Source organism: Nothobranchius furzeri, chromosome 5 (genome assembly GCF_043380555.1).
Source record: "Nothobranchius furzeri strain GRZ-AD chromosome 5, NfurGRZ-RIMD1, whole genome shotgun sequence".
NCBI lineage: Eukaryota > Metazoa > Chordata > Actinopteri > Cyprinodontiformes > Nothobranchiidae > Nothobranchius > Nothobranchius furzeri.
The window spans coordinates 82,251,648-82,270,178 of record NC_091745.1 but is presented as its reverse complement, the minus strand read 5'-3'; the positions used below and the strand labels follow the sequence as shown (position 1 = coordinate 82,270,178).

The 18,531-nt window shown below is 42.2% G+C and overlaps 1 protein-coding gene across 11 annotated transcripts in view; it reads right to left on the bottom strand.

Annotated features, from left to right (window-relative positions):
• The window catches only part of adgrb1a (adhesion G protein-coupled receptor B1a), a 433,081-nt gene that overhangs the window by 39,534 nt on the left and 375,016 nt on the right, over window positions 1-18,531 (bottom strand). For all 11 annotated transcript variants that reach the window (XM_070551267.1, XM_070551269.1, XM_070551266.1 and 8 more), the window contains 3 exons: window positions 8,901-9,072; window positions 4,832-4,927; window positions 4,703-4,742 (listed from right to left, as the gene is read on the bottom strand). In XM_070551267.1, the coding sequence (XP_070407368.1) occupies window positions 4,703-4,742; window positions 4,832-4,927; window positions 8,901-9,072 (308 nt within the window). The remainder of the gene's footprint in view (window positions 1-4,702; window positions 4,743-4,831; window positions 4,928-8,900; window positions 9,073-18,531) is intronic.

The window sequence follows — 18,531 nt, the reverse complement described above, 5'->3', positions numbered from 1 at the left end:
AATTAAAACAAAAGTAAAAATAATAAGAAAAAACACAATAATAAAAACTATTAAATCATAATATGATAACAAGAATCACTGTTTAAAAGCCAAGTCATAAAAGTAGGTTTTTAAACAAGATTTAAAAACAGGCAGAGAGGATGCCAGCTTAACTGTAATGGGAAGTGAGTTCCAGAGCATGGTGGCAACATGGAAAAACGCACGTTCACCTCATGATTTGGAGGCCATCTGGGCAATGCAAGGCAGTAGACGGTCAGCTGACCTCAACATACAAGTAGGTACATAGAGAGTCAGCAGGTCGGACAGATAAGGAGGAGCTAGGTCGTGTAGGGCTTTAAAAACAAACATCAATATCTTAAAATGCACACAAAATGTGATGGGGAGCCAGGGTTAGGATCAGTATATTAGTACTCAGTGATCGCCCCCTGAATCAGTCACAGACCAAAACAGTTTATTTAGGGTGACCCCGGCAGTGTACGGGTCGTCACATGTCACTCAGAAACCCCACTCCAGTATTGGTTCATCTAGGGGAGGGAGGGGGGGAGGAGAGAGAGAGAGAGAGAGAGAGAGAGAGAGAGAGAGAGAGAGAGAGAGAGAGAGAGAGAGAGAGAGAGAGAGAGAGAGAGAGAGAGAGAGAGAGAGAGAGAGAGAGAGAGAGAGAGACGTGAATGCATCCTACCCACAACCGAGCCGGACTAGGCTTGCCTGGGTCCCCCAGTCCATCTCCCACTAGTTGGGAGATGATAAGAAAAGGGCAGCAAGGTCAGAGTTAGGGTTAGAGTGAGGGCCAGGGTCAGAGTTAAGGTCAGAGTTAGGGTCAGGGGGAGGGGTAGGGTTAGGTGTGGGGTCAGAGGAAAGAGCAGAAAGAAAGATAGGGTCATAAGCTAAGGACTTGGGTCATGGGCAAGGTTACAGCCCAGTATAAAGGTGAAATACACAGGTCAGAACACAGACCAACGTTCAGATTAGAGTCCAGAGTGAGCCAAAACGAAACAAGGAAAAAACAACTGTCCACCCATGGTATAACTCATTTAATATTAATTTATATTAGACTAATATTAAACGGGAGGGAATTTTGGACACATCATCAGTAGTGGACCTCGGGATCACAGGATGTTTCAGCCATTATCACTAGACACCCTCACACAAGGAAGGCCCAGCCAGGGTTGATCAAATTCTGGTGTGCGTCATTTTACCAAATTAGATTTTAAAGTGAATTATTAATGTGAATTAATGACTCAATTCAGTAATTGTAAGGCTAATCAGAAGTGAACGTGTACTTTTAAAGTCCCATTTTGGGCTTAAACAGTACATGATAAGTTTAGTCAGAAGTGAACTTACACTTTAAGATTTAACTTATTTCAAGGTAAAAAGTTAACCCATCAAGTAAATGTTGAAGCAAAAGTGAATTTACATTTTAAGAATACATTTGTTTCAAAATAAAGACTTAACCCACCAATTGAGCACAGTTTCAGTAGAAGCAAAAGTGAGCTTACACTTTAAGATCTCACTCTTTTCAAATTACACAGTTAGTCCATCAAATAAATGTAGTAAAAGTGAACTTACACTTTAAGATTTCACTCATTTCAAAGTAAACAGTTAGTCCACCCAGTCACTGTGGTTTCAATAGAAACAAAAGTGAACTTACACTTTAAATTTTTACTTTTTATTAAGGTAAACAGTTCTCTTACCCCCTAGGTAGAACCCTTCGGTAAACAGGCTGGTTGTTGACATCGTAAGGTTGCTCCAGCCTGTGTTGCCTGTCGGCAAAGCCGGTGTCGGTACAAGATCTGCTCGGGTGCAAGATCGGCTCGGGGTCCTTCGACTACCGATGACGTCAAAGTACGGCAAACCCACTTGGACAAAATACACTACACATCTATACTGTTAGAAAGAATTTAGCAGTTTCGTTATTAAAATAATGTTTCTTAAGACTAAGTTTGTGTTTATAATGGTATTTGTAAAATAAAACATTATATCTTATTCATAATGTTGAACTCCTCTTTGAGCACATCCCTTGAAGGATCATAGGTATTAGCAACACCTGTGAAACTGTCTTTGCAGGAAAGAAGTGTGTCCCGTTTATTGAAGTATTTTGTGTTTAGAGTTTTTGACGTCTTGTCCATGCGTAGTTCAGGTACGCTCATAGCTGCTAGCCAAAACTCTGGAGTTAAAAGTTTTCTGGCTTTACTAAAATACCTGTCTGTACTTATTTGATTGATGGTAGTTTTACTTTCTATTAGACTCCAAATGTAATCATTTGGCATGTTTCTAATTCTTAATTTGTAAGAATGTAATCGGTGATATTAGCATTCACATTCCTATGGGTTTTTCCACATACAGGTGCTGGCCAGTAAATTAGAATATCATCAAAAGGTTGAAAATATTTCAGTAATTCCATTCAAAACATGAAACTTGTACATTATATTCATGCAATGCACACAGACCAATGTATTTCCAATGTTCATTACATTTAAATTTGATATTCATAAGTGACAACTAATGAAAACTCCAAATTTGGTATCTCAAAAAATTAGAATATTCTGAAAAGGCTGAATATAGAAGACACCTGCTGCCACTCTAATCAGCTGATTTACTCAAAACACCTGCAAAGGCCTTTAAAAGGTCCCTCAGTCTTGTTTTGAAGGCACCACAATCATGGGGAAGACTTCTGACTTAACAGCTGTCCAAAAGACAATCATTGACACCTTGCACAAGGAGGGCAAGACACAAAAGGTGATTGCTAAAGAAGCTGGCTGTTCGCAGAGCTCTGTGTCCAAGCACATTAACAGACAGGCGAAGGGACGGAAAAAATGTGGTAGAAAAAAGTGTACAAGCTCTAGGGATAACCGCACCCTGCAGAGAATTGTGACGACAAACCCATTCAAAAATGTGGGGGAGATCCACAAAGAGTGGACTGCAGCTGGAGTCAGCGCTTCAAGAACCACCACGAGGAGACTCATGAAAGACATGGGATTCAGGTGTCGCATTCCGTGTGTCAAGCCACTCTTGAACATGAAACAGCGCAAGAAGCGTCTCGCCTGGGCCAAGGACAAAAAGGACTGGACTGATGCTGAGTGGTCCAAAGTTATGTTTTCTGATGAAAGCAAGTTCTGCATTTCCTTTGGAAATCAAGGACCCAGAGTCTGGAGGAAGAGCGGAGAAGCACAGAATCCACGTTGCATGAGGTCCAGTGTAAAGTTTCCACCGTCAGTGATGGTGTGGGGTGCCATGTCATCTGCCGGTGTTGGCCCACTCTGTTTCCTGAGGTCCAGGGTCAATGCAGCCGTCTACCAGGAAGTTTTAGAGCACTTCATGCTTCCTGCTGCTGACCAACTTTATGGGGATGCAGACTTCACCTTTCAACAGGACTTGGCACCTGCACACAGTGCCAAAACCACCAGCACCTGGTTCAAGGACCATGGTATCCCTGTCCTTGATTGGCCAGCAAACTCGCCTGACCTTAACCCCATAGAAAATCTATGGGGTATTGTGAAGCGGAGGATGCAATACGCTAGACCCAACAATGCAGAGGAGCTGAAGACGACTATCAGAGCAACCTGGGCTCTCATAACACCTGAGCAGTGCCACAGACTGATCGAGTCCATGCCACGCCGCATTACTGCAGTTATTGAGGCAAAAGGAGCCCCGACTAAGTATTGAGTGCTATACATGCACATTCTTTTCATGTTCATTCTTTTCAGTTGGCCAACATTAGAGAAACAAACATTTTTTCATTGGCCTTTAGAATATTCTAATTTTCTGAGATACCAGATTTGATGTTTTCATTGGTTGTCACCTATAAATATCAAAATTAAACGTAATAAACATCGGAAATACATTGGTCTGTGTGCATTGCATGAATATAATGTACAAGTTTCACGTTTTGAATGGAATTACTGAAATATTTTCAACCTTTTGATGATATTCTAATTTACTGGCCAGCACCTGTATATTAGCATTACGCTAACCACTCGCTGCCAAATTGCAGCCTTTGCGATTAGAAAATCTCCTTTTGTCACATCGCAATTTAATTGCACATGCAATTAATTGTTCAGCCCTAATATACATGCAGCTCTATGCTAAAAGTGTATTATCAAAGAGGTAATGATGGATTTCTTTGTAAAAGTTGTCCATCTTTCCAACAGAACGATTTGCCTGGACCAACGTAACGTAATAACAACGTAACGTTATTACGTAATCCCGTAAGGTTCATGTTCAGCCAATCAACTACTTTGACGTCATCAGCAGTCGACGGACCCCGAGCCGATCTTGTACCGACACCGGCCCTGGACATTGTGTCCCAAAATCATTTCAGCATAATGATTTTAGGCTTGTGGAAGCATTACATTCAGACAGTGCTTCAAACTGAACTGCATCCTCTGTGGCCCTTTTTTCTATTTAATGAATAAGAAAATAAAAAAATAAATACAAAAAATCTGTAATCTGTCTTTTGTCTCCTTCTGAAGTCTCAGCAGCCCTCTCCACCAGATGTTGTTGTTGATATTCTGTGTTAAAGTCAAAATTAGACTTCCACTCCCAGCAGATTTCTGATCACAGCCAGTATCTAATGCATCACTGCTCGGCAACCTTGTGTGCAAACAGCTCTTGACAATAAGATGCTGCGGTTGTTCAACAGCAGTTAAGGGGAAGGGCTTGTCTCAGAAGACAAAACCACACAAGAAGTCAGACTAGAGCTCACCTGATCTGCAAGCCATGTCCACATCTTTCTCAAAGTCAGTCTGAAGAGAGAAAACAGTTACTGTCTATGCAGTTCACATCCCAACAGTATCAATTAAAAGGAATTTGCACTCAAAATATGGATGTGTACCATGAGTTGAGCATGACCATTTTGGAAAGATCCTCCTGAATCTCCATTAGTGTCTTCCTGCCGGTCCACCACGCGACACTTTACAGCCTCCTGGACCTGCAAGACACAAGGCATAGAAGAATGGTCCTAAAGTTGTTGGTCAGCAGACTGATGATGTAAAAGTAGACCAGAACCGTTTCTTATTAATGTGATTGTCAGATGGGTGGGGCGATGGTGGCAGAGAAGTTAAGCATCTGCCCCATACCTGGAATGTTGCAAGCTCATGCCCCACTAAGTCTGTCACACAGCACACGGCCGACATTTAAATCAATCCAGGTTGATGTTATGTTAATGAGCTGGAAGTCTTTATCCTAGTTTACATTTGCATTAGAAAACAGACTTCTTCCACTCCAGTACAGTAGGCCTATCATGTCAGCATTCTTCCAGTTAGCTTATAGCAAAGCAAATAGTAAAACAAATGCTGGTGGGAGAAACGCAGATGAATTGACACAGGATATGCACGATGGTCGAAGGAATGGACAACAACAGCTCTTCAGCACAGTTTATTTGGCACATACTGTACTGTGTGATGGTGTAACACATGTTACATTGGGGTGATGATATTATCAGTAGACCGTTTCCATGGTCTTGTCACATCCAGAACGCGAGCATCCAACTGGTTCAGTTCAGCTGACCCATTTACATGCAGAATGTATTCTGATTGCTACTGCTTTACCAGGGTACTTCAGCTCACTTAGAACCAGTTTGCCTTCAGCCAGATCAATGTGTATACATGCAATTAAAAAACAGATTTGAGTGTTTTTAGGGCAATACTTCAGTTTTCTGATGTGCATGTAAATGTCCTGCTAGTCATTTGTCCTCGGGCAAGACACTTCCCCTTCCTGTTGGTGGTGATCAAAGAAACCAATGGTGTCTGTGTAGCCTGGTCAGCCATGCCAGTGCTTCCTTGTGGGAAGCAAAGAACCTGGTAATGCTCCCATTCAAATAAGCCCACCCCCTGAGAATTCTAACCAAGCCAATCAGCGCTGAGCAGCATACATCACACACCACAATGCTCAATTTCTCATTAAAAACAAAGATGGTGTAGCGTACAAAAATGCCATGTAATGCATAAGTGATGACATGCGTCAACAACCTGCTCTACCAGTGGGCAGATGTCACCACACATCAAGTGTCCAGCCGATTTCATCTGCCTGGAATATTGAATGCTTCCCCATACCAAAACAGTCCACTGTTTGTTTATCTTACCCTGGCCATCTGGATATGTCGTCATAACAAACTTTCATGTTGACATGGAGCTGAAAAGCACAAAGTCTCCTCATAAGACATGACTGTTTATAACTTTAATAAAGAATCTTATTTGGTCTCGTAAATGATTTCCTAACTTTACAAGTTGAGTACATTCTTATTCTGTTTTATCTACAATGAGTAATTTATCTAAAGTGATTTAATAATGTTTTGACTGCTTTACAGTAAGGAATGAATCGACATAAAAATTTATTCTTGAAATAACCGTGATACACATCTTTATGCTGACGATAGTTATTTACTGTAGCAAACCAACCATTTCTGGGATAAATATATCTCTACAGCAAGATTTTGATGCTGTTCAGCAGTGACTATAAGTCAATAAAATTCTACTTAAATCAAAATCCTATTCATTACTATTTCATAAGAAGGCTGTAGACTCAAGCGAAAAATACCTTAATCTTCGTTTTCACGACTCTTCGCCTCTTGAATCAATTGAGACCTTTTAAATACCTTGGCATTTGGCTGAATTTGTCACATGCAGTGTAGATGGTGGTGACCCATGTGTGGTGAAGCTGGACCAGGAGGCAGAAATGCCAGATCAGGTAAAAAAAAAAAGGATTTAATAAATAATGGCAGGTTGGATGATACAACAGGCACAACGTAACAGGGTGGAGACACAACAATGACCTGACAAAGAACAAGTACAAAACAGGGGGTATAAATACACAAGGACAATCAGAAACACATGGGTAGGATAACAAGGAGCAGGTGAGTCCAATAAACAACTAATTAGGGGTAAAGAAGACCAAGAGTCAGAGGGGTTGGAGCAGATACTGACAGGATTCTGATCTAACTTTTAAAACTCATGTTCATGCAAGTACACATAAACTCAATTCTCAGGTAAAAATACTTTGTCGTTCTGTTAAATGTTTTAACTTTCTGATCAGGGAAAGAATAGTCACACAGCTGCTTCGGCCTACTGAGGAATATGCTGTCATTATTTAGCAAAATACCGCTGCTTTTTGTCTGCATTCTTTAGGTGTTGCATATGGCATCTATGCCATTTTGTGCTTCATTGTCCCTCCTGGCTTGCACCTTTGGCCAGGATACAGTTTCACTGGATTCAGGTTACTTTCAAAAGCTTTTACTTTAACTACCCTGATTATCTTAAGTTACATTTGGTAAGTTACAACTCACTTCACGGTCTGCGACATAACGAACAGATCTTTTTTGTTGTTCCTAGAGTTAAAAGAGAGGTAGGCAAATATGCCCTTTGTTTTAAGGCCTGGACAATCTTTGTCCAATTTTGGTGAGCTGCTGCAAATTGTAGCCTCTTTTTCCAATTTGTAGTGGAGATGAGTGGTACTCGGTGGGGTCTTCTGCTGGTGTAGCCCATCCACCTCAAGGTTGTGAGTGTTGTGGCTTCACAAATGCTTTGCTGCATTCCTCGGTTTTAACAAGTGGTTATTTCAGTCAAAGATGCTCTTCTATCAGCTTTAATCAGTCGGCCCATTCTGCTCTGACCTCTAGCATCAGCAAGACATTTTGGCCCACAGGACTGCTGCATACTGGATGTTTTTCCCTTTTCACACCATTCTTTGTAAACCCTAGAAATGGTTATGCAAGAAAATCCCAGTAACTGAGCAGATTGTGCAATACTCAGACCGGCCCGTCTGGCAACAACAACCATGCCACACTCAGAATAGCTTAAATCACCTTTCTTTCCCATTCTGACATTCAGTTTGGAGTTCAGGAGATTGTCTTGACCAGGACCACACCACTAAATGCATTGAAGCAACTGCCCTGGGATTGGTTGATTAGATAATTGCATTTCTTCTCCTGGCACTCACAGAGCACAGACGCTTCTGCTTTGCTCCCTTATCTTTTTTCCCAAGGCTCTTTTGTCCTGTCTGCCTACAGAGCGCTTCTCTGCATTTCCTCTGGAAATCCCTATTTTTCAGAAATGGATTTAATTAATTGGTCATTCAACGCGATTGAAAAGTTTTTTCTACGATGAGAATGGAGGAGGGGGCTCGCTCATGCCCTCACGGGACACACGCAGCGGGATATATGCTCGACTCCTGGAAGGAGTGGAAGGTCGTCTGTCTCTCTCAGCTGTCCATTGAAGACGTCGAAGACGTGTGGATATTTGGCCTGATGATCACTGGATTTCTTCTGATTGGAGTGGGAGGATATCTGGTTTTCCGAAAAATTGGGAAGACGGGAGCGATTGAAGGGCGACCCGCACCCATGGACAGCACCGTCCGGGCGGAGACCTCACAGACTGGGACGTTACTCGAGGTGAACCGTAAGCTGGACAATGTCTTAGCTGCGTTACCGGTGTTAGTGCGCAAAATGGATGTCATCTCAGAGAGGGTCACCGGACGGTGTGGAGATGTTTAATAACCCGAATTGGCTTCACTGAAGGACTGAAATGACCAGTTACAGACTGAAGGCAGAGGGGAAAATTATCTCTGCCTGACCCAAACACAGTCTTGTCATCCTAATCTGATGCCAAGGCAGCCTTGGACTGCAAACAACAACCCCCACGAAGGAAGGAATGCAGACAGATGCTGTGGAAACCCCCCCCCCCCCCCCATTCGTGTTGCGAATGACCGCAGTCACCAATTCTTGTCATGTGTCTTGCCCATGGATGTCTGATCTCTGAATTGTGTGTACTGAAACTCAATTTCGTTTCTCTGTATGTCCTGCACATGTGGTAGAAATGACAATAAATGACTTTGATTAAGGAATTGAACAGTTCCTAATAATCCTTTCGGTGAGTGTATGTCGTATACCAAGAGTTTATTTTAGATACCTCTCTGCGCAGGATGCAGTGAACCATAACTATAACGAAGCCCTCCAAGGAATCAAAAACAGCAAATAGAATCTGGAAGAGTGCAGAGCGTCGGTCGGTGATTGCCAGCACAGCAGACATCCATGTGAGGGCCAAGAGAGGCAAAACCACACAGGAGCTCCACAGTGAGGCCCTGCAGAACAGGAACAGAAAAACAGTCAGGCATGGGCATCACACAACATTCTCTTACAATCATTTTCATTAAAAAATATATTTTTCTAGTTTATACTGTCACATATAAACACATCCCTGACACACTGATGATAAAAATAAAGTAGACATGTTTATAAAACAGTAAAACATGTTAATCTGCTAATAATCATACACAATGTATGTCCTGCATTAGATTTCTACCTGTTTTAATATTGTTAGCAGTCATTAAATCTACTCATGCATGGATATAAAGCATCACAACAAGAATCGTTTTTCTATTACAAAAGCATACATCCATAGTTTGCCAAATATATATGTTTGTAGATCACATATATCACATGCATGTATGTTTCAGATGTAAAACCATAGAGAGTCTGTATTGCCACAGGAGAGAAAGAGAGGGAGCGAGTGTTAGCGGTGAAAAAATATGAAATGTGGCTGAAACAGAATGCAGACAAACAGGGGTGTGGGGGGTGGGGGGGTGGGGGTGGGGGGGGTGTCTGAGGAGCTCCTGCCTGTCCCTATCAAAGGGTATTTGTTTTCCTGACTGATTCCATTTGGTCTAACAGGAGTATTAACTAGGAGAAAAGCTACCCTGAGTTTAAGTGCTGTGAAAGTAGCTCAGCATGATCAGAACTTTCACTTTTAATTACACAATACCCAGAGGTGAAGAAAGAACTCAGCTACAAGCCTGGAGTCTCTGCAAAAGGTTGTTGAAAGAACCACATTAAACAAGTTGAGAATGATCATGTGAAATGGCAGGTTTACACTTCATGACCTTCTGATGAGGCAGAAGAGCAGTCGCAGAGGAGGCAAGTGGTTGCACTCATTTTACTCCAGGACAGAGAAGCTTAAAAATAGTGTTTGTCCCCAACAGTTATGAAATGTTTTAACAGTATCTGATGGGCTTATTTATGATATGCATCTATTTTTGGTGCCTATTTTTCAATCTTGTATTTGGCTGGACCTCCTTTAGCTTTGATTATGATACACATTCGCTGTGGCATTGTTTTGATAAGCGTCACCAGATTTATTTCCATCCAGTGTTGCATTAATGTTTCACCAATATTTTGCATTGATGATGGTGGAGTCTCACCATTATACAAAGCCTTCTCCAGCACATCCCAAATATTCTCAATGAGGTTCAGGTCTGGACTCTGTGGTGGCCCATCCATGTGTGTAAATGATGTCTCATTCTCCCTGAACCACTCTCTCACTATCTGACCCGATGAATCCTGGCATTGTCATCTTGGAATATAGTCGTGCCTTCAGGGAAGATGGAATAACCTGGTCATTCAGGATATTCAGGTAGTCAGCTGACCTCATTCCTGGAGCACATCCTGTTGCTGAACCTAGACCTGACCACCTGCAGCAAGCCCAGATTATAGCACTGCCCCCACAGGCTTATGCAGTAGGCACTAAGCATGATGGGTGCATCACATCATCTGCCTCTCTTCTTACCCTGATGCACCATCACTCTGGACCAGGGTCCATCTGGACTCATCAGACCAGTTGGACAGTTCTGAACCCAGTTTTAGTCGTTTCTGCGTCTCCTTAGATGTTTTCTCCGCTTGATGCCGATGATCTGACCTTTCTCACACAGACTAACATCTTCTCCACCACTAGACGTGTCTTTCCACCTGGTTGTTTAAGAAATGAGAAGAAGCTCGTTGGACCAGTTTGGTTAAATAACTAGTTGCAGCTGAAAGATAATCGCCTATGCAGTAATTATCCACTAGGAGGCCCCTACCTGTCTGCTTAGGGGGGGTCTGTGTCTACCTATCTTACAAGAAGAAGAAGAAGAAAATATCATTTCTATAGCGCCTCTCAAGGTAAAAATCACGAGGCGCTTCACAAAAACAAAATATATACAACTTGTAAAAATAGAAAAAAAAGCATTTCGAAAATGTTTAAAAATATATTTAACATGAGCAAGAATAAGCAAATGGGATTTAAAAGAAAAAAATGTAAAGAAAGAGAGAGAGTGAACAGGAAAGAGGGAAATCAGTGGATCCTGAGGAAGGTGGAATAGGTGGGGAGAGCAGAATAAAGAGAGAGAGGTGAAGAAGGTCATACAAAAGCCAGCTTGAACAAATGAGTCTTCAGCTGCTTTTTAAAGGAGACCACTGAGTCCACTGATCTCAGGCTCAGGGGGAGAGAGGTCGAGAGTCTGGGGGCCACAGCAGCAGATGATCTGTCACCTTTGACCTTTAGCCTGGTGCGCTGAACAACCAGTAGGCTTTGATCACTGGACCTCAGGGACCTGCTGGGGGTGTAGGGACTAAGAAGATCACCAATGTAAGATGGTGCTTGTCCATGTAAGGCCCTATAGACCAGAACCAGGATCTTGAAATGAACCCTGAAGTTGACTGGCAGCCAGTGAAGCTGGAGGAGAAGCGGGGTGATGTGGGTGTGTTTGGAGGACTTGGTCAGAAGCCGAGCACAGGCGTTCTGAACCACCTGTAGATGGTTCAGGGAGGTTCTGCTCAGACACGTGAAAAGAGAGTTACAGTAGTCTAAGCGTGAGGAGATGAAGGTGTGGAGAACTGTCTCAAGTTCAGAGCGGGACAGAATGGGACTCAGCTTAGCAATGTTCCTGAGATGGAAGAAGGAAGAGCCAACAAGAGAACTGACATGAGAATCCAGGGTGAGAGCTGGGTCAAAGGTCATGCCAAGATTCCTGGCGGAAGGTTTGGTGTGGGAAGCAAGCTGACCAAGAGAGTCTCTGACTTTGGGAACCAGCTTGTCTGGGGCACAGATGAGGATCTCAGTCTTATCTTCATTCAGCTGAAGAAAGCTCCCACCATCCAGGTTTTGATAGAGTCTAAGCAGGTGTGTAACAGCTGCAGCTTAGACATCTCATGGGGCTTAAAAGAGATGTACAGTTGGATGTCATCTGCATAACGATGGTAGGAGATTCCTTTGAAGGAGCTCAGGATGTGCTGAAGAGGAAGCAGATAGAGGAGGAAGAGCACAGGCCCCAGCACAGAACCTTGTGGGACACCATGGGTAAGAGAGGTGGTGGAGGACCTAAACTTGGAGACGGCCACAGAAAAGGAGCGCTCAGAGAGATAAGAGGAGAACCACTCCAGAGCAGATCCTGATAGGCCTACCCAGTCTCTCAGCCTCTCCAGTAGCAGGTGATGGTCAACAGTGTCAAAGGCTGCAGTCAGGTCCAGCAGGACCAGAACCAGAACCCTGCATCACTGTGAGTCAGAAGGTCATTAGAGACCCTAAGAAGAGCTGTTTCAGTAGAATGAGCTCTACGAAAACCTGACTAGAAGCTATCATAGATGTTATGTTCATCAAGAGCAGCTGTGAGTTGTTTAGCCACAACCTTTTCCAAGATCTTGGAGATGAACAGAAGTTTAGAGATGGGTCTGAAGCTGCTATGGAGAGAGGGGTCGAGACTCGGTTTTTTAAGAAGCGGGTGGATTACAGCGTTCTTAAAGTAAGCAGGGACCTGACCAGAGACCAGAGAAGCATTAATTATAGAGAGCACGCTGGGACCGATGGACTGAAAAGCACTTTTAAACAAAGATGAGGGTAAGATGTGGAGGGGGCATGCAGAGGTCTTCATAGAGTTAACTAGTTTGGTTAACTCAGGCAAAGAAACAGGAGCAAAGCTATCTAGGATGATGGGCCTGGTTGGAGTCGGGAGAGGCAGCGATAAGGCTGAAGGAGAGATGCTAGATCTAACCTTATTGACTTTGTCCACAAAGAAAGACAGAACGTTCTCACAGTCTGCAACAGAGTGGATGGAGGCTGTAGGAGAGGCAGGAGAGACGATGCTGCTGATGGTGTTAAACAGCACCTTGGGGTTCCCTTTGCTCTGGGACACCAGGTTGGAGAAGTAGGAAACCCTAGCGTCTCTGACTGCAGAGTTAAAGGATGTCAGAAGATCCTTTAGGAGCAGCAGATGGACGTGGAGATGGGTTTTCTTCCACAAACGCTCAATTTTTCTGCATTGGCGCTTTAGGCTGCAAAGGCTGTCATTAAACCAGGGAGTAGGGTTCACTGCAGGACCTGATCTGGTTCTGACAGGACAGATGTTGTCCAGAATGGAGAGGCAGTGCTTGCTGAACTGAGAAGTTAAGGTCACTGGAGCTATTGCTAGGTCACTTCCTGTCCTTATCACATATTTTCCTGTTTCCCTTCTAAAAGGTATAAATAAACATTTGAATAGAAACAGTGTACACATTCTATACTATTTAACTTTAAATACTTTCTTTCCACCTCTGGTAATACCTTAGTTATTTCCTCTGTGTTGCTCATTTGCCGACAAATGAACCCTTTTATTCCAAACCAGAACCAGGAATTATATTTCTTAAAAGCAGTACTCTGTGCTTAGATTACAGCTTTGCACACTTTATTGTAGCCAATGAAACGGAAATCTGTAAGGCTTTTCACCAGCATTCAGACATCAATCATGTTTGCTTCACAGCCAGATAGGACACGGTAAAAAAAGAAACTGAAATCTGCCTAAATGTGGACCTGATAGGATTTAAATTTGTGGTTTTGAGATTATGTTAAAACTAGAGATTCATGAATAAACCAAATGGTTGTGAATGGGTCCTCTGACAGAGCTCTGTGAGCCACATGCTCGGGAGCCTCTTTTATAAAACTTTGTTCAGAATTCTAGGTCCACTTAAAAATTGCAGTCTGATGCTTTTATGGAGCTTTTTTTTTTTGCCAAATGGCTTGAAATTTTCAGAGCTGTGTGTCTAACGTGCATGTGTGTGTATGTGCTGGTAAGGGCCCAATAGCTGAATATGTGAACCACACATATGTTGTCACCAGGAGTTGTGCATACATGAGGACTGGAAACAGTAAATAATCTATTTTATCATAAATATTATTATGATGAGAGCTACATGAGTGGAAATCATCTGTTGGTTGCTCTCATGTGTAAACTCAGTCTAGGGATGTCCCAATCCGATCACATGATTGGAAATCGGCCCCGATCACGTGGTTTCAGACTGATCGGGACTCAGGCTTTACTTCCCGATCCGGACTCGGATACTGGGTTCAAATTACAGGAGAGCAACTTGGTTCTCCTTAAAGGTTTTCAGGCTCCCCTGATGCCCTTAACTTACACACTCAGAAGGAGCACAAAAGAGATCCAGTTTCTACCTTTATTATATTATTTATATGGACTCAGTGTAGCGGGGATTCTTTTGGGCAGAGATGCAGAGAGCGGCAGGCAGACCGCTGATTATTCATGAACTCCAGCTGCGTTCTGCACACGGTCACATTTTCTATGTTTCTATGTGGCGTCACCAAAAAATATATAATTAACACACAGTCATTCGTGTCCGTTCATCTTCTCTCTGGTAAGTTCTGTCTGTGTTTGAGCATGACGTGTGGACGCGCTCGAGCTGCCCCCGCTGCAGCGCTCGTCACTGGCACCGTCGGGCAGTGCGGCGCACACTCCGCTTTTTTTGCGGTCAATAGATCAATTTGATCTGCTAGTTAAAAAGTGACTTGTGAGGTGAAAAAGAAGGAAGCAGGCAGGAGTTTTTCTGGAGGACTGGGAGATGCTGGAAGACCAGAGACAGACGGGACAGGAAGATCAGAGACAGACGGGACAGGAAGACAGGAAAATATAAACAAAAAACAAAACAATGTTCTTAAAAAAATAAAATGTAGGTAGATTGATCCCACTACACATCTGTACCTGTATGAAGCAGTAACCTATCAGCATGTAGTATTTATATAGTTGATACAATTCAGATCATCTTCAAAACGCCGTCCCATGCCCAGGGGCGTATCTAAGCATTTTGGGGGCCGAGGCAAAATAGACCCCTGCCAGGTATTTTAAGTTGAAGTGCTATCTGCTTTTATATTAGACTTTTTATATTTGCAATAAAGTCCAAAAGTGAAAAATTAATGTTATTTATTACTTGATTGTTCACGCTACCTCACAGCAGTGATCTGTTGTTAAAATAAAAATAAAAAGGTAATTAAATAAAAAATAAGGAACATTCTTGAACTGCTTCTTCCTTTTCTTTTCTTTTCTTTTTGTTTATGTATCGAAAGTATTGGATCGGGACTCGGTATCGGCAGATTCTCAAAACCAAATGACGGACTCGGGGGCAAAAAAACCTGATCGGGACATCCCTAACTCACTCAATGGAAAATAATACAAATTTAATCTAAAAACATTGAATGCATCAGTATTAGAGACCAGCTCCGGGGATGAAGTAGCACATGTTTACCCTTCAGCAGAGAAAACCTCAGTTTTAATATTTTAAGTGATATAAATCCTAATTCTAATATTCCCAAGGTAGCAGTCGATTTTAAAAATATTTTCATGTTTAAGTTTAAAAGTTAAATTCTAATTGATGAAGACTATGAGCTGGTCTGACTGATGGGAGTGAAAATGTTTTTATACAAAGGTGGGGAAACAGACTCTTAAATTTACTGCTCCATGCTCTGAACTTGAGACAGTTCTCCACACCTTCATCTCCTCACGCTTAGACTACTGTAACTCTCTTTTCACGTGTCTGAGCAGAACCTCCCTGAACCGTCTACAGGTGGTTCAGAACGCCTGTGCTCGGCTTCTGACCAAGTCCTCCAAACACACCCACATCACCCCACTTCTCCTCCAGCTTCACTGGCTTCTGGTTAACCACAGAGTGCATTTCAAGATCCTGGTTCTGGTTTTCAGCACCAAGGACAGATCCCAAGAAGGCACCAAAGGCCAAGACACGGGGAGAGCCTTCGTGCTCCTCTCATGCAGCTACATACAATGCATGTTGGCTTGCCAGTTTCTTCCCCAAACCTGAGTGAAGGGTTGAATTGACTGCCAGCTATACTTCAATTAGTAGAGAAGGCCTTCTTATCATCCACTAACTCTTGCAGGATTTACATCATAACATTCATCAGGCACTGGAAAGGTGAGATATTCCTAATCTGATTGTGGAGATGCAGTGGGAGGAGCATGTCTGTGGGAAGAACAGAGCAGGCGGGGCAATGGAAGCTGCTGGCCTCACACCTGGAGTGCATCACTGATCATCTATAATAGCTATATTCTATTTTAGCCGAGTTTGAGAACATAACTAATTCCATCTGTAGCTGGAGCGGGGTTCTAGAGAGACCAATTTGCAGCCTGATGGGCATTCACAAGCACCAACTGTTGTTTAAAACTATTAATAAAACAGTCTAGTGACATTATGTCTGTTGTGAACATCAGTGTATGTAAATAAAAATATTTGAAAGACATAAAATAATATTTTACAGCGACAATGTGAATCCCAAAGAGCTGTAAGCTGAAGGCAGAAGCATTTCCCACGTTTCATGTCTGCTGTTCCAGTTCAGTCTCGTGCTGGCTATGTTGCTAAACAATTGTGTGGTGGTTTAGAAGTTTACACAGTGATGTTTACTGAATGCATGATCATTGTTGATGTCTGGTCATTATGAGACAAACCTCTTTAATGTTTTATTGTAACTGATGTATTGAAGGATGTAAATGTGCAAAGCTGTTATCATAACAAAACATACTACTCTAAGGTATTTTAAATGAGTGTTGTTTTAAATATTTCATTATGTTGAATTCTGAACATCATAGAAAATAATTCAAAATCTTATTGAAATCCTTGAATTAGAAAGTGTCCAAACTTTTGACTGCTAGTGTTTTTACACATTTTCCTGTTAATCTATTCTAGATTTCATTACATATACATATTAAGGCCGATGATTTCTCGGTTTTGAGATTAAAGTAGAGATGTTGAGAAAAAAAAGGGTTAGGGTTACATTATTGTTTTCATAATATTCCACTCAAATAAATACATTCTGCTCCAGAGTTCCCAGTGTTTGAGCTTTTATAGAGACCGAAGACCAAAGGCGACAGATGATTTGCTGCTGTGGCCCTTCTCTCCCACTGAGCCTGAGATCAGTGGACTCAGTGGTCTCCTTTACAAAGCAGCTGAAGACTCACTTGTTCAAGCTGGTGTTAGCATAACCTATGTTACCACCCTCTCTTTTTCCCACTCTTTCTACTTATTCCGACTTTCCTCGTGATCCACTGATTTCCCTCTATCCTATTCCTTTTCTCTCTTCCTTTCCTTACATTATTATTTTTTATCACAGTTTTAATTTTTGTTCTCTCTCATTTTAAATATATCTTTAATCATTTTTTTTAAATCTTGTTGATGCTTAATTTTTTTTTTGAGTTAAGTGCTTTGTGATTTTTATCTTTAGAGGTGCTATATAAAAGATTGTTTTCTTTCTTTCTTTCTTTTTAGAGTTGAGTTGTTGGTGTGTTTTTACTGAGTAAAATATCACAGGAACACTGAAGAGTTTTTCACACTCTTGTTTTCAAAATGGTTTCAGTGGTTTTTCAGTCATGAACCCACAGGAACTCTACCTGCTATACGGCAATAACTGTTTACTCTGCCAGTAGCTAATGCCAGTAGTTTTCTTTTCTTTTTTAGTTTGCCCACTATGAAAATAAGCAGAAAAAGAAATAAAAGAAAAATTTGGCTTTTTTTGTTGGCACCATGGTATAGCCTGAAATTAAAAGTCTGAGAGAGATCTATTTGGAGGCTAAGCATTGAGCTAAAGTCCAAGGGAACATCGGTGCAACCTGCACTGATTTGAGAGAGCTAGGACTGATTATGGACTGATGTTAACCTAGCCTTTACTGGACTCTTAAGTAATATTATGTTTTTGCCTAACAGTGTGGACCTTTTTACTTCATGGCTTATTTAATATCAGTTGGCTCTTGTTAGTTTTAGCTTGTCTAGCTACAGCTGGCTGCAGCTACATTTTTACAAGTTGTGTTCAGCAACGGAAAGAAGATACAAATGGTGCTTACACAATAGTGTCAGCACAGTTGGGGTTTGGTGGGGCTGGATGGGGGCAGTTCAGCCTCGAATGGGCGGTGTAGTGTTCACATAAAAATCCAAAGGACTTCTCAGGACAGCAGAAATCTCCGAGCCTGTAGGCGGTGTTTAATACAAATGTGAAACTTCACAGTGTCCTCCATAATAAGATAAACAAAGGTGGGCCTAAGCTGTGTTGCTTTTGGAGACTCTGAACAACTTCATTTTATTAATTTGCTGTTTGTCGTCATAATCTTGTGCTCTGCTGCTGCAGGCCACACAAACACACCTGAGCAGCTGTCTGACGGTTTGCCAGGGTTAGGGCTCCGATGCAGAGGACAGGCACACACACACACACTGCTCACTTTCTTCTCCCATGCCCACTGATTGGCAACTTTGTGCTACAGACAGATACGTTTACTTAACAGTATCCAGCATGAATGATTTGCGCATGCAAGAACCCCCCCACTGGCTGATTCTACTCACCAATCGGAGGCGTTAGGCATAATTTCACCCAGCCTATCAGTCCCTAGTCTCACCTCAGTCCCAGTCTGACTGCTGGGGAGGAGGTATGAAAAAAGAGTCACCTCGGAACAGAAAACGCATATTTGACC